Source organism: Hypanus sabinus, chromosome 22, assembly GCF_030144855.1.
Source record: "Hypanus sabinus isolate sHypSab1 chromosome 22, sHypSab1.hap1, whole genome shotgun sequence".
NCBI lineage: Eukaryota > Metazoa > Chordata > Chondrichthyes > Myliobatiformes > Dasyatidae > Hypanus > Hypanus sabinus.
Genome location: NC_082727.1, coordinates 12703673 through 12716663, shown reverse-complemented (window position 1 = coordinate 12716663; position 12991 = coordinate 12703673). Strand labels below are relative to the sequence as shown.

The following is a 12991-nucleotide window of genomic DNA, read 5'->3' as shown; positions in this document are numbered from 1 at the left end:
AGTAAGTATTGTGGGTTTTCTGAAGTTCAAATTAAAAGTATCCTTCACTTCTAGTAAAATTCAAATCATCTATAATACTCGGGATGCTGGTGGTGTTAGATTTGCACATTTTCCAGACTATTGGATTTTGGAATATCCAACAAACCTTTCATTATTTTTGGGGGGGGGGGGGGGAGAATCAGTGAATGTTGTTTTCTTGAATTTTCAAAAGGCCTCTGACAAGGTGCCACACCTGAGGCTGCTTAACAAGATGAGAGAAAATAATGTTACAGGAAAGATTCCAGAATGGATGGAAGATTGGCTGTCAGTGACTAGACGTGTTCCAAAGGGTTGGTGTTTCTTTTCACATTTATGTCAATGACTTGGATGACTGAATTGATGGCTTTGTGGCCATGTTTGCAGACAATATGAAGATAGACAGAGGGCAGGTAGTGTTGCGGAAGGACCCAGATAGGGAGAATGGGCAAAAGAAGTGGCAAATGGAATATGGCGTAGGGAAGTGTACGGTCATGCTTTTCTGGTACAAGGAATAAAGGCATAAAACTACTTTCGAAATGGAGAAAATTTAAAAAATCAGAGGTGCAAAGGGACTTGGGAGTACTTGTGCAGGATTCCCTAAAGGTTTACTTACAGGGTGAGTCACTGAGGTAAGGAAGACAAATTCCTGAGAACCCAATGGGTTTAAAGGCAGCAAGAGAGCCAGATGCAAATCAGGATTTCCAAAAATCAGATTATCGCAGATTATTTAAAATCTCCTTTTGGATCAAATCTTTCAACTCCTTAGTATTTTTGGAGGAGTTCCAAAAAGTTGAACATGAATTCTTGGCAGTGTTCCTGCACCATTAAGATGGAGAGCATATTAGTTAGCCGAGTCCATAAATCAAGACAGGAATGGCTCAGTGTGTAAGGGCTTCAATCAAAACATGAAAAACCTCTGACAAAAAGGAAACTTAGCACTTCAAACTATTGAGAAATGACAACACTGCAATGTTTGTCTTATTGTTTAATCATCTTCCTTGTGAAAACCTTTCTCTACAACAGCAAATAACTTTGCTGGATAAAATAACTCCAGAATAATATTTCCAGTGAATATAAAGGGCTTCATTTCAGTTCTTATTTAGGTATGTTGCTGATGCAAATGTAGGCATGAAAAAGCTCGATGTACTACAAAGAGTGCAGTGAAATACAGTTTAAAAACAGTTAAGCAGTTTGATGCCTACCTTGACAGTCATTAAGTACTTAAACTACATTGATGATACAGTACACCTATACTGGTGCAACAGTTGACATTTGGCCAGACATGTAAACCTGTATGTGCTTTTGATTTTAAAAACATCTTTTAAATCAGCCCAGTAATCTGGAGGGGAAAAAAGTACCCAAAAGGAAAAATCTTTAAACAATGGCCAAGACACCCATTTTGTGCCAGCAGCAAGTACCTGTGCGTTTTACTTATTGACAACGGCCAAGTCTACCTGGGTTCTTAGATGTTGCAACAAATACAGAAACTTTGGTTTGACAATATTTGTCAGCAGACATGGTAAATATTTTACTCAATTCAAGAGTGCAACTCAGATCAGATTTAACGCCAGTTTCCCTTATTAGAAATGATGTAACAGTGGAAAGATATAGTATTGCAGTCCAAATAGGTTTTTGTGGCGTCTGTGCTGGCTTATTCGACTTCAGTAAGTTGACCTTCTTTCATGGTGATGTTTGCTAATGAAGTACTTGAAGAACTCGTACACAGACCAGGCAATTGCTGTAGACGGCATCTGATAGATAACCCTGGCCTGAACTCCCTTAAAGTACGCTGGGATACCACCCAGTCGGTAAACCGTCCTGAAGGCATTTGCCATACCAGAAAGATGTCCGCTGATGTTGAGGGAGTTTAGAGCCAAGGATTCCTGTGTGTTTAATAGTGTTTTGCAAACGTCCAGTGGTGTTGTTACTGCTGCTGAGACGGCACCTGCCATGGCGCCAGAGAGAACGTGCGAGGAAGGGTTGTACTGTCTGTGAGGATTCAACTTTTCCTGCAAGAACTCATAAGTCATGAAGTGAACAGCTTGGAAGGGGATGTTCATAGTCAGTTGGGTAGTGTAGCTCCGATAGAATGCTCCAGCCCCTTCATTTTTCCACACTGTCCTCATACAGTCCAAAACGTGCTTGTAGGGAGAGTTGTACATCTGCATCCTTTGCTTCACCACTATGGGGTCCAACGGCACATTTAGCACATAGGTTCCAGTCCAAAGAACAGGGAGGTTGAGTCATGTTTCCAGGCCGTTCCCAGGTCACAAGCACAGGTCATGTCAAAGAGAGATGGGTTAGAGCAACAAAAACAAAACATTAAAAGGGAGAGAACAGGAAACAAGTTAGTGAAACAGTTGGCAACTCTTCCCAACCCATATACGAGCAGAATGAAACATCCATGTCTCCAAGTGCAGAGTCCAAAGTTTGCTTTAACCAAAAGCAATACATTACTCCTCTGGCAATCTGCAATGTTTATTCTAAACAGTGTAATTTGTAACATTCAAAATGCAAACATTCTGCTTTAATAACTGTACTTTGTATATGACCTCTTAAAAGCAAAGTTGCAATAGAAAGGTTGATCACAAAGAAAATGTTAGTCAAGTGAAAGCTTGCACTGCTTCAACTCCCTTGTTCAATTTTGTACCATAATGTTTCTTAATCTGCAATCTCATCTTGCATTCATCTTTCAAATTAAAACTGAAATTCTTTTCTATCTCCTCTGCCATATATAACACAGGTTTTGATTTTAGAGAATGTCACCTATAGTTATCCGGATTATCATTCTTGGCTTGTACCCTACGCAGGTTTCAGTAACTGCAAGGAAGTTTCCAATTCATAATATCATGACAGGCCAAATTTCTACATCCAGCTTTACTTAGAATGGAAAAAATAGTTTTGAAATGAAAATTGGCCAATCTTGCTTTGTTGACAATAGGATCATTTGTTTATAGTTTTAAATAAGATTATATTTACCAGCCCAGTGTCACTTTGATTCTTATTTAAAGAATTTGCCCACATGAAAGAGACAAACATTGAATCAGATCCAATGTTGCATTCCTTTAAAAAACTGACAATGGAAAGATAGTTTAGTCAAAATAACTTATTCTCGTCAAAGATATTTTAGACAAAAGGCTGTAAGATTAGTTTATGGGTTTGGAGGAAACAGTCTATGAATTTGGACAGATGCTCCTATGTAATTTTGAAATATCTGGTCAAGTAATTGGCAAAAACAATAAACAACAATTTGTCACACATTCCCCAGCGTAATTATCTCTATCCAATGTATTCAAAAATAAAAATGAACCCTTAAAGACATCTTTAACAGAAAGCATGGTAGCATAGTGGTTAGCACAAGGCTTTAAAAGTACCAGCAACCCGGGTTCAATCACCACTGCTGTCTGTAAGGAGTTTGTACGCTCTCCTGTGACTGCATGGGCTTCCTCTGGGTGCTCCTGTTTCTTCCTGCAGTCCTAAGACATACCAGTTAGTAGGTTAATTGGTCATTGTAAATTGTCTCGTGATTAGGCCAAGGTTAAATAGATGGGTTGCTGAGCGGCAGGGCTCAAAGGGTCAGAAGGGCCTATTCTGCACTGTATCTCAATAAGTAAAGAAAGTTAGCTGAAATACAGCAGAATTGAAAAGATAAAGAAGGGCAGTGTGGGCAAAAATCTCAAAACATCTACAAAAATACAAACCAAGTTGAACCATTTCCCAAAGAATTCCAGAAAATACAGATGGAACTACAATGCCCCATATAAAGAAAAAGCATTACAGCATTTTAAAAGCAATAGTTGTTCACTTATAATTGAACCTCTAAATTAATCCTTTCAACTACGACATGTACACAATTACTGATTGTACAGAGACCATCTTTTACTCCAGAACAATCAGGAGTAAAAGTATGCTAAAATTCTTACATTTGCCTCAACACAAGGTTGGCCAATTGGTACGTTCCCACAGGATTCACAAACTTAACAGGCAACTTCCCAAATGACAGTGTATTCATTAACAATTTCATCTTTAAGCTTCCCTTAAATCCCCAATTCTTAGTCTTCCCATCATTTCTGACAATATCAAATGGCAATCGAGAACAATCAAGTAATTGTTTTTCCCCCTCACCTTAAAAGCTGACTGCCAAAATGGAACCACCTACAATACTCCAAATAAAAACTGTTAGCTACATAAAGTCTTGTATCAGGGCAGGAAAGTATTATGGGCATTAGTATGCCAAAAAAGGACTAGCCCAATTCCCCACTGATCATGTTAGCCATCTCAGTACAAAATGGTACTATAAAATATAAAGTTATTTTAGAAACTGTACCATATCCAATCCAAAGAATTCTATAGTATTTTAGAATGTTCCTGTTACATAATTTGGTCAGCATCTGTATTGCTTAAGTTTGTTGCTCAATACCCACCTGTCTGGATTTGACAACCTGCAAAACACCCTTATGTCTACAAAACAGCAAACAGCACCTGCTCCAAAGTCAAATGTAATTACCTGCGCGTCAGTAGAAAACTCTGGAGTTTTGTGGAAAGAACTTTATAAGCAATATTTAGTTTTTTTTAAAACAGTGTTGGGTGCCTGGAAGGCATCACCTGGGGCGGTGGTAGAGGCAGAAACAGTAGAGACTTTTAAGAGATGTTTAAACAGACACATGAATGTGAGGAAAATGGACACTGTAGGCAGAAGAGATTAGTTTGGTTAGCCATTTGATTACTTATTTTATTGTTTCACAATATTGTGGCCCAAAAGACATGTTCCTGTGCTGTACTGTGCTTTGTTCTAATATTTAACCTTTTATTTAAAAGGTTACTAATTTAATATGTAAAACCACAAGGATGTTACAGCTAAATCTCATTTCCCAATCACTCTTTGTCTTACGACACTTTCTCTCACCACCAGGGTTCAGGAACTGTTATCCTACAACCATCCAGCTCCTAAATTGGCAGGGATAGTAACTCACTCAGCTCAACTCTGAACTGATTCAACAAGCTACAGTGGCTTATGAAAGCATTCAGCCCCCACGACTATTTCCACATCTCACTGTCTCATTTTCTAAATTGAAAATATATTGAATTAAGGTTTTTTTTTAGCTAATCTGCAAATCATTGTGCATCCTGTCAACTTAAAAGAAAAAAATTCAAGCCTGTCAACAATTTACTAAAAATTAAAAACTAAAATTCTGAGGCTTGAAAAGTACTCCCCTTTGCAATTACTACACTAACTTTCCACTGGTGTAGAAAATTGAAGGATTCCCCATTTTCAATGAATTCAGGAAAATAAATACCCCCTCTCCGTGAGGTCTAACAGTATGGTAGATTTTCAACAGCCCAAACCAAAATGAAGACAAAAGAACATTCAAGACAAGAGAGGGAAATGTCAATAAAAAGCACAGATCTGGGGAAGGGTACAAGACCATCTCAAAAGCACTGAACATACCCCAGAACTCAGTGCAGTCCACTGTAAAAAAGTGAAAAAACTAAGAAACCACTGCCTAGAGTCAGGCCACCCCTCTAAACTTAGCTGCCAGAGAAGAATGGCAGAGTGACGCCAGTCACTCTGGGTGAGCTGCAGAAGTCAGTAGCTGCAACTGGAGATGAAATTCATGGCTCCACAATCTCCAAGGCCTTGCTCAAAAAGGGTATTAATACAAGAGTGGCAAGAAAGAAGCTTTGGCTTAAATGAAAACATACCCTTGCCCATAAAGACTTCTGCAAAGCGTCACTAAGATACTGTAATGATGGAAGGTCTTGTGATCAGGTGAGACTTTTTAGCCTCAACACTATGCGGTATATATGGCATAAATCCTATTGTAAAGTATGGTGGGGGGGTAGCAACATGCTATGGAGATGCTTTTCAGCAGCAAGGACAGGATATCTGGTCAGGATTGATGGGAAGATGAATGCCCCTAAATACAGACATCCTGCATAAAAACCTGTAAGTTCAGCCAGAAAGCTTAAACTAGGGAAGTTTGTTTTTCAGCAGGTCAATGACCTAAAGCACATTGCCACAACTACCGTGGAGTGGCTTCAAATGAAGAAAATAGACGTTCTTAAGTGGCCCAGAAAACTGAAGATAAACTGATCAACCACCTCTGGCAAGCCTCAAGACTGCTGTTAAGTGCCACACCTCAACTAATCAGAGACAGCTTGAGTAATTTTGTAAGGAGGGATAGGTAAATCTTGCTCCATCATGTTGTGCAAAGCTAACAGATATATTTTAAAAAGACTAATGGCTGTAATAACCGTGAGAGGTGTTTCAACTAAGTACTGAGCAAAGGGGGATGAATACTTTTGAACTGCTGACATTTCAGTTCCTGAAGTTTTAATTCATCATGCTTTAAAATGTTCCTTTTTTTGGCTCAACTGTGAAAAATGGCTGATACTCCAGCTTGGATATCTGGTAGGGCTTGGAAAACCTGTGCCAACCAACTGGCGGGTGTGATCAAAGACATTTTCAATCTCTCATTGCTACAATCAGAATTTCCCAGCTGCTTCAAAGGGCCAACGACCATACCAGTGCCCAAGAGCAGGGTGAGCTGCCTTAACAACTATCGTCTAGTAGCACTCATATCTACAGTGAAGTGTTTTCAAAGGTTGATTACGGCTAGAATCAACTGTCAAAGCACGGACCTGAACCCACTACAATTTGCCTATTGCCACAATAGGTCTACAGTGAATCCAATCTCACTGGCTCTTTTTGCAGCTTTGGATCACCTTTACAATATTAATACTTGTCAGACTGCTGATTATTGACTAGAGCTCACCGTTTAATACAATCATTCCTACTGATCTGTTCAAAACACTCCAAAACCTGGGCTTCTGTGCCTATTTCTGCAAATGGATTCTCAACTTCCTCATCAGAAGACCACAGTCTGTGCGGATCAGAAATATCACCTCCACCTCAAGGACGTGGGTTTAACCCTCTCTGCATCCCACGACTGTGTGGCTAGGAACAGCTCAAATGCCATCTATAAATTTGCTGACGACAGATAGTGATGAGAAGATGAACAGGAGCAAGATATATCGGCTAGTTGAGTGGTGGCACAACAACAACCTTGCACTTTACATCAGTAAGACCAAAGAATTGAATGTGGACTTCAGAAACGATAAGACGAGGGAGTACACACCAGTCCTCAGAGGGATCAGAAGTGGAAAGTATGAGCAACTTCAGGTTTCTGGTGTCTGAGGCCAACACATTGATGCAGTTACAAAGAGGATATGACAGCAGCTATATTTCATTAGGAGTTTCAGGAGATTTGGTAAGTCACCAAAGACATTCACGTATTTATACAGATGTACCATGGACTAACTGACCGCATCACCTTCTGGTATGGGGGTAGGGGGAGGGGCACTGCACAGGATCGAAATAAGCTGCAGAAAGTTGCAAACTCAGTCAGCTCCATCGTGGACACTAGCCTTCCCAACATCCGGGACATCAAGGCACGATGCCTCAAATAAAAAAAAATAGATGGTATCATTAAAAACCTTCATTACCCAAGGCACTGCTACCATCAGGGAGGTGGTACAGGAGCCTGAAGACACAAGTCAATGATTCAGAAACAGCTTCTTCCCCCATCATCAGATTTCTGAATGGACGCTGAACCTGAGAAAACTACTATCTCACTACTTTTTTTTTGCATTACTTATTTAATTATTATGTATCTTACTGTAATTTAGTTTTATTATTATGCTACATAACAACAAATTACCCAATATATGCTGGTAATATTAAATCCAATTCTGATTCACAGATTAAAATTCTCAGTTAATTTGATCAAAGTCCCTGGTTGTTATACTCATTTCTGTTAACATAGGATTGCAGGCTGAATCATTTTACAAGGCACTGTACGGACTCATTTTCAATGATTCTACAACTCACGATTTATTTTTTATATATTTGCACAATGTGCTATTTTACACGTTGGTTGGTTGTTGTTCCTTACAGATGGTTTTTCATAAATTCTGTTATATTTCTTTTATTTTTCTGTAAATGCTTGCAAGAAAATGAATTTTCAAGGCAGTATATAGTAACATACATACTTTGATAATAAATTAACTTTGACTTAGTCAACAGGTAAGAATTTAACTGATGGTTAAGGACACTGGGATGTGAGGGGAGAGCAATCAGCATGGGGAAATGTATAATAAATGTAGGAAGGAACTTAAAACAATGTATGCAGCTTAGGTGTTAGAAATGACACACACTGTTGAAACAGCAGCTGCTTTGCATTCTGTTTTAAGCAAACGAAGGAAAATGTTGCTGGTAAATATGTAGAAAAACATGATATTTTGTGGAAATTGGCAATAACACTAGAAACCTTGTGCAGACTGTCAACATCTGTGGGGCACTAAGAACTTACTTTCCTCACACTGTAAACCAAAGGCTTAACTGCTCTCATACTCATGACCTTCCTCAGCTGCACATTTCATTCACAAGGTGACACTGATTAAGCTATTAAACCTCAGCTTTCCTTTTAAGCGAGTCCTGTAACTTTCTGCTACTTATCAATTAACACATTGTACTGTCATTTGTGCAACACATGGTTATTTTCTTGAACTTTTACATTTCAACATTTTGAACCAAAACAAATATATTGATTTAAGGAATTTGATAAACTGGAGGCAATCTAGAAATGATCCAAGACGCTCATGCTGAAATTACTACAAGTCAAAAGTGCTGGTTATTCAAATGCAACTACACTGGATAATTTATGATCTTTTATTTAGTCTTCAAAATGGACCACTGAATTGCAGAAGCAGTGTATCGAGCAGCCAGTCAGACCAACTGCAGTTTTTCTGAACTTTCCTGGTGCATGGTCAGAAACCTAAATGATTTGTCAATTTGCTTGAGTCAGCTTCTTTAGAAAAAAAAATGAAAAGTGCCAAAAACTCCAAACTCGAATTATGCACGTTTCATCAGCCCTGTCTACCCCATAGGAACTGACCAACTCCCAGTCTCACTTTACAGTTCAGAGAATGTTATGCTTTAACATTCATACTTTAAAAATTCTGGTGGCACACATAATAAACTTTTTTTTTAAAAATTAAGTGTACACATGATTGCATTTTGCTGCACAAAGCCCACTTTCCATTTTTTTGGGATCACAATTTACAAGTGAAGGCATTATTTTCATAACTTTCATAAAGACATGTAACCATCAGGAAAAAAAATCCAGTGGCATTAATGTGTATGTGCTTTTTATAAAGGAAGCTCCAACATTAGTGGCACTGGGATACAGGATCTCAAAATACAATTAGCAAATCTTGAGCTTCCCAAACTCTACCCCAGTTACAAAGTAAAATTTACCCCAGAGTCTAGTAATTCATGAGGGAAAGAGGGAACAGGAGTAATAGGACCTAGCCTCTTCTAGCTTTGGAATTCAATATTCCTTAAATATACCTGCTTTGCATACAAATTGGCAAAGGGCAAAACCTGAGATCACCTGGTATATAGAATAGCCATTTTTACAATACTTACTCTATGTTTGAAGATAAAAGCTAAAATATAAGTTTGGTTATATTTGCTGCAAATATCAGGGAACAATCTGAGTAACTCATTGAATAAAATACTCATTCCTTTTCTAGTTTACAGCAAGAATGTGGGGGGGGGGGGGAGAGAGAATAAAAAATGTAAAAAATATCAAGGTACTTCTTTCTTTTAAAATGTACAGAGAAATCTTCATATTTCTTAAAAGCTGTGCTGAAGAATCCATGGCAATATTTATAATTTGGGATAGATTAAAAGTTCATAAAATGAATCTTCAGAGCAGAGAATCATACCTGAGAATGATCAGAGACAAGTTTTAATTCAATGGGATGCTAACCAAAATTCCTAATGACCGGAATTGTAATTATGTGCTCCCACCACAAGGTGGATTGGGGATGATTAAGAAGTCAAAATACCTTCAGGAAAGAAAGTTACTGAAAATCCAGGAACAATCTTTGCTATAAGGATATAAAATGGAGGGACAGACAAACAGAAGGGAACAAAAACAGAAAATGGTGGGAAGAGAAATGAGACAGCAAATTTCATGACATATACTGGTGATATCAAACCTGATTCTGAGTCAATGTTTCACTTGGTGACGACCCTTCTTCAGAACTGAAAAGGTGAGAAAGAACTTTGCAAGGAGGGCCATCTCTGATCAAACCAGGGTGACCATGGGAACAAATGTAATTCAGGTTATTTGTTTATCAAATTGGAGCAGTGAGAAGTTGGAGAGTCGGAACAACACAACAAAATGCAGAGCAAGAGTCTGTACTCTACTCGGGGTGGGGGGGGGGGGAAGCAGCTTATCCCTTTAGATGTCACGTTTTTACCCCCATCAGAATCAACTCCTGCCCCAGCCTTCCTGCAACTTTTCAAAGCTTCTATAACCTTTTCAGTTCTGAAGAGTCTCTGAGCTGAAACATTGATTGCAAAGGAGGGAGCAGAAAGTGAGGGAAATAAAAAGATATGCTTTCCAATCCTGATATCCACCCCAGGAATTTTAATAATGTAGGCAGTGATAAAGCATGCATTCCCAGAGACGAAACATTGTGCTTTTAAAACCCACATAACTGCAAAAGGGGCTATAAAAATCTAGGTTCATTTATAATGTAGACAAGACACTTATTTTGTACTTAAACAAATCTGCTCTGAACAGGGCTCAATAAGTATTGCAGATTTGATGTAGGCTAACTTCTGTTAAATTATGTCCATTAATTTAGCTCTTGGAGCATGGATAAGTGTTATTATTAACCAGTCTCTTGGATCACAGTTAAACAATACTAAGAGCAGTATCACACGATCTCTTCAAGGCAGTACCGATAAAACCTGAATTACCCATGATCTAAATTCAAATTCACTTTAAAAAGGAATGCCAAGTCAATAAAAAAGTCGTCCATTTATATACCTTCTGTTCATTACATACCAAGTATTTTTTCTGATGATTTTCAAGTGGAATCTCATTTGTAGAAGATGCTTTAAGCCAATTCTGCTAACATTCTTAAGAATAATTAGCAGGTCATTGTTATGTCACTGCCACAAACAACGAGCAAGTAATTGGTTTTAAGTATGTAAGTGGAGGGGTAATAATTGCCAGGACACCATTTTCACTGAGGAATGCCGCCAAGGGAAATGACACACAAATCTAGTACTACCTCATTAGTACACTGAAGTGACAAAAATTACAAAATATATAATAAAGATAACTGTAGCTGCAATATGGAAGCATAAAGAGCTTGGTGAAACAAACAACCCTCCTCCCTTTGCCAATAACATATTTTCTAATTTGGTAAAGATACTGCCGAGTAATATTGGAGTGCCAGAAACCTCTGGAAGTACACTATGCTCTTCAAAAGAGCAATGTGATTTCTCAAATAACTAATTCCAGATCTACTTTTACATGTGGAAATATTTATTAAAATGTAAAGTCACCAATCTACTTGCAACACATTTTGAAGCCAAACGCAATACTACACAAGGGCAACATTTGCAGTTAAATTCTTAACATGGGTAACATTACCTTCAGCAGGGTTCATAGCTGCATCATGAAACAAAGTGGCCACACATCCTGCTGCACCTGCAAAAGAAACTCCACACATAAATACAGGTAACAATGACCCAAAGCTACCAGAGGATACAGTTACTGGAGAAACTGTATCCCCAAAATCCACAAGTTCAAAATAACAAAACATCATCAACTGCAACGGCAGAGCAATCCAGAGGTCAATGCAGATAGCCTGAAGAATCGGTATTAGTTTTGATCACAGACTAGTCTTATTGTTTCAATTTTGATAATCATCCCTACAAAAGGATAGAGTACAGATGCATTCCTGTGTTGTAGTCCCACACATCCATCCCTCTTAGACAATAGACAATAGGTGCAGAAGTAGACCATTCGGCCCCTCGAGTCTGCACCGCCATTCTGAGATCATGGCTGATCATTCACTATCAATACTATCAATCACTATCACTATCAATGTCTTGATGGAGGAAAATGGGTGGAACAGAGGCAAAAAAGCTGGTTTGGTTTAAAAGTTAATTTAATGGTTACCGTTACATCACTGAACTGCTTGGAGAGCTGTCATCTTTACTGTTCAATCTACATTTAATAATCTGTTACCTTGCCTTCAAAATAGGCCTCACAAACCAACAGGGGGAGTAATTCAGGCAATCTGAGATACTGCACCCAACTTCTGTGGAATGCCCTGCTTTGGTTTGAGGGAGGGAGGGGAGGAGGAAGTGGGTGTACAGACATTCATCCTGTCAACAAAGCAAGAAGAACCCTGGCTCCCACAGATCTGTGAGATATTTTTAACAAGGACCAAGCCAAACTGAGGGTTAAAAACAGGAAGGTGTCTCACTTGACCACTACGCCAAGCAGATGGCTGTTTTCACTCGAGTGCCAACCTGCAGGGTTTGCTTGAGAGATGGTAGGGATGTATGAGAGAGACGCGAATGGGTTCCATCAATGACTTGTCTCTAATTGGGTAGGTGAAGTACGCATGATCAAGATCGGGCTTATCTTGCATATGAAAAATACCAGAAGATATCTGGCACCCATGATATCCTACCCTAAAGTCAGTCAAGTACTGACAAGAGGAAAAATAACACATCTGTATCTAAAAAATTAGTATCTGATATTTGGATAGGCAATAATATTCCAAATAAATGTTGCAATGCTTTTAAGGCATTTCTATACTTTTCAACATTAGAATTTTTCTTCCAAAGTAGATTTCAACCCAGATAATTTACTCTTCCAACTCTTATTAATGGCTCTCAAGTGCAGCAAATTCTGACAACCTGCAGTTCCCACCTAACAAATGCATCACAACAAATTCAAATCTGTCAGTAGTTCAGCAACTGTATAAAGTGCTAAACCAAAGGATCAGACTGGCTCATTTATTTTAAGTTAAAAATTCAATAGATCAATTTATTTTAATATATATAGCAAAGTCATGACAAGATGCCCAATTT

At 38.5% G+C, this 12991-nt stretch overlaps 1 protein-coding gene across 1 annotated transcript in view; it reads right to left on the bottom strand.

The window, feature by feature from the left end:
- Positions 1-988: 988 nt before the first annotated feature.
- The window catches only part of LOC132379339 (mitoferrin-1-like), a 68291-nt gene continuing 56288 nt past the window's right edge, over positions 989-12991 (bottom strand). The window contains exons 3-4 of the mRNA XM_059947066.1: positions 11538-11594; positions 989-2200 (exon numbers count right to left, since the gene is read on the bottom strand). Coding sequence (XP_059803049.1) covers positions 1680-2200; positions 11538-11594 — 578 coding nt within the window. The 3' untranslated portion in view covers positions 989-1679. The remainder of the gene's footprint in view (positions 2201-11537; positions 11595-12991) is intronic.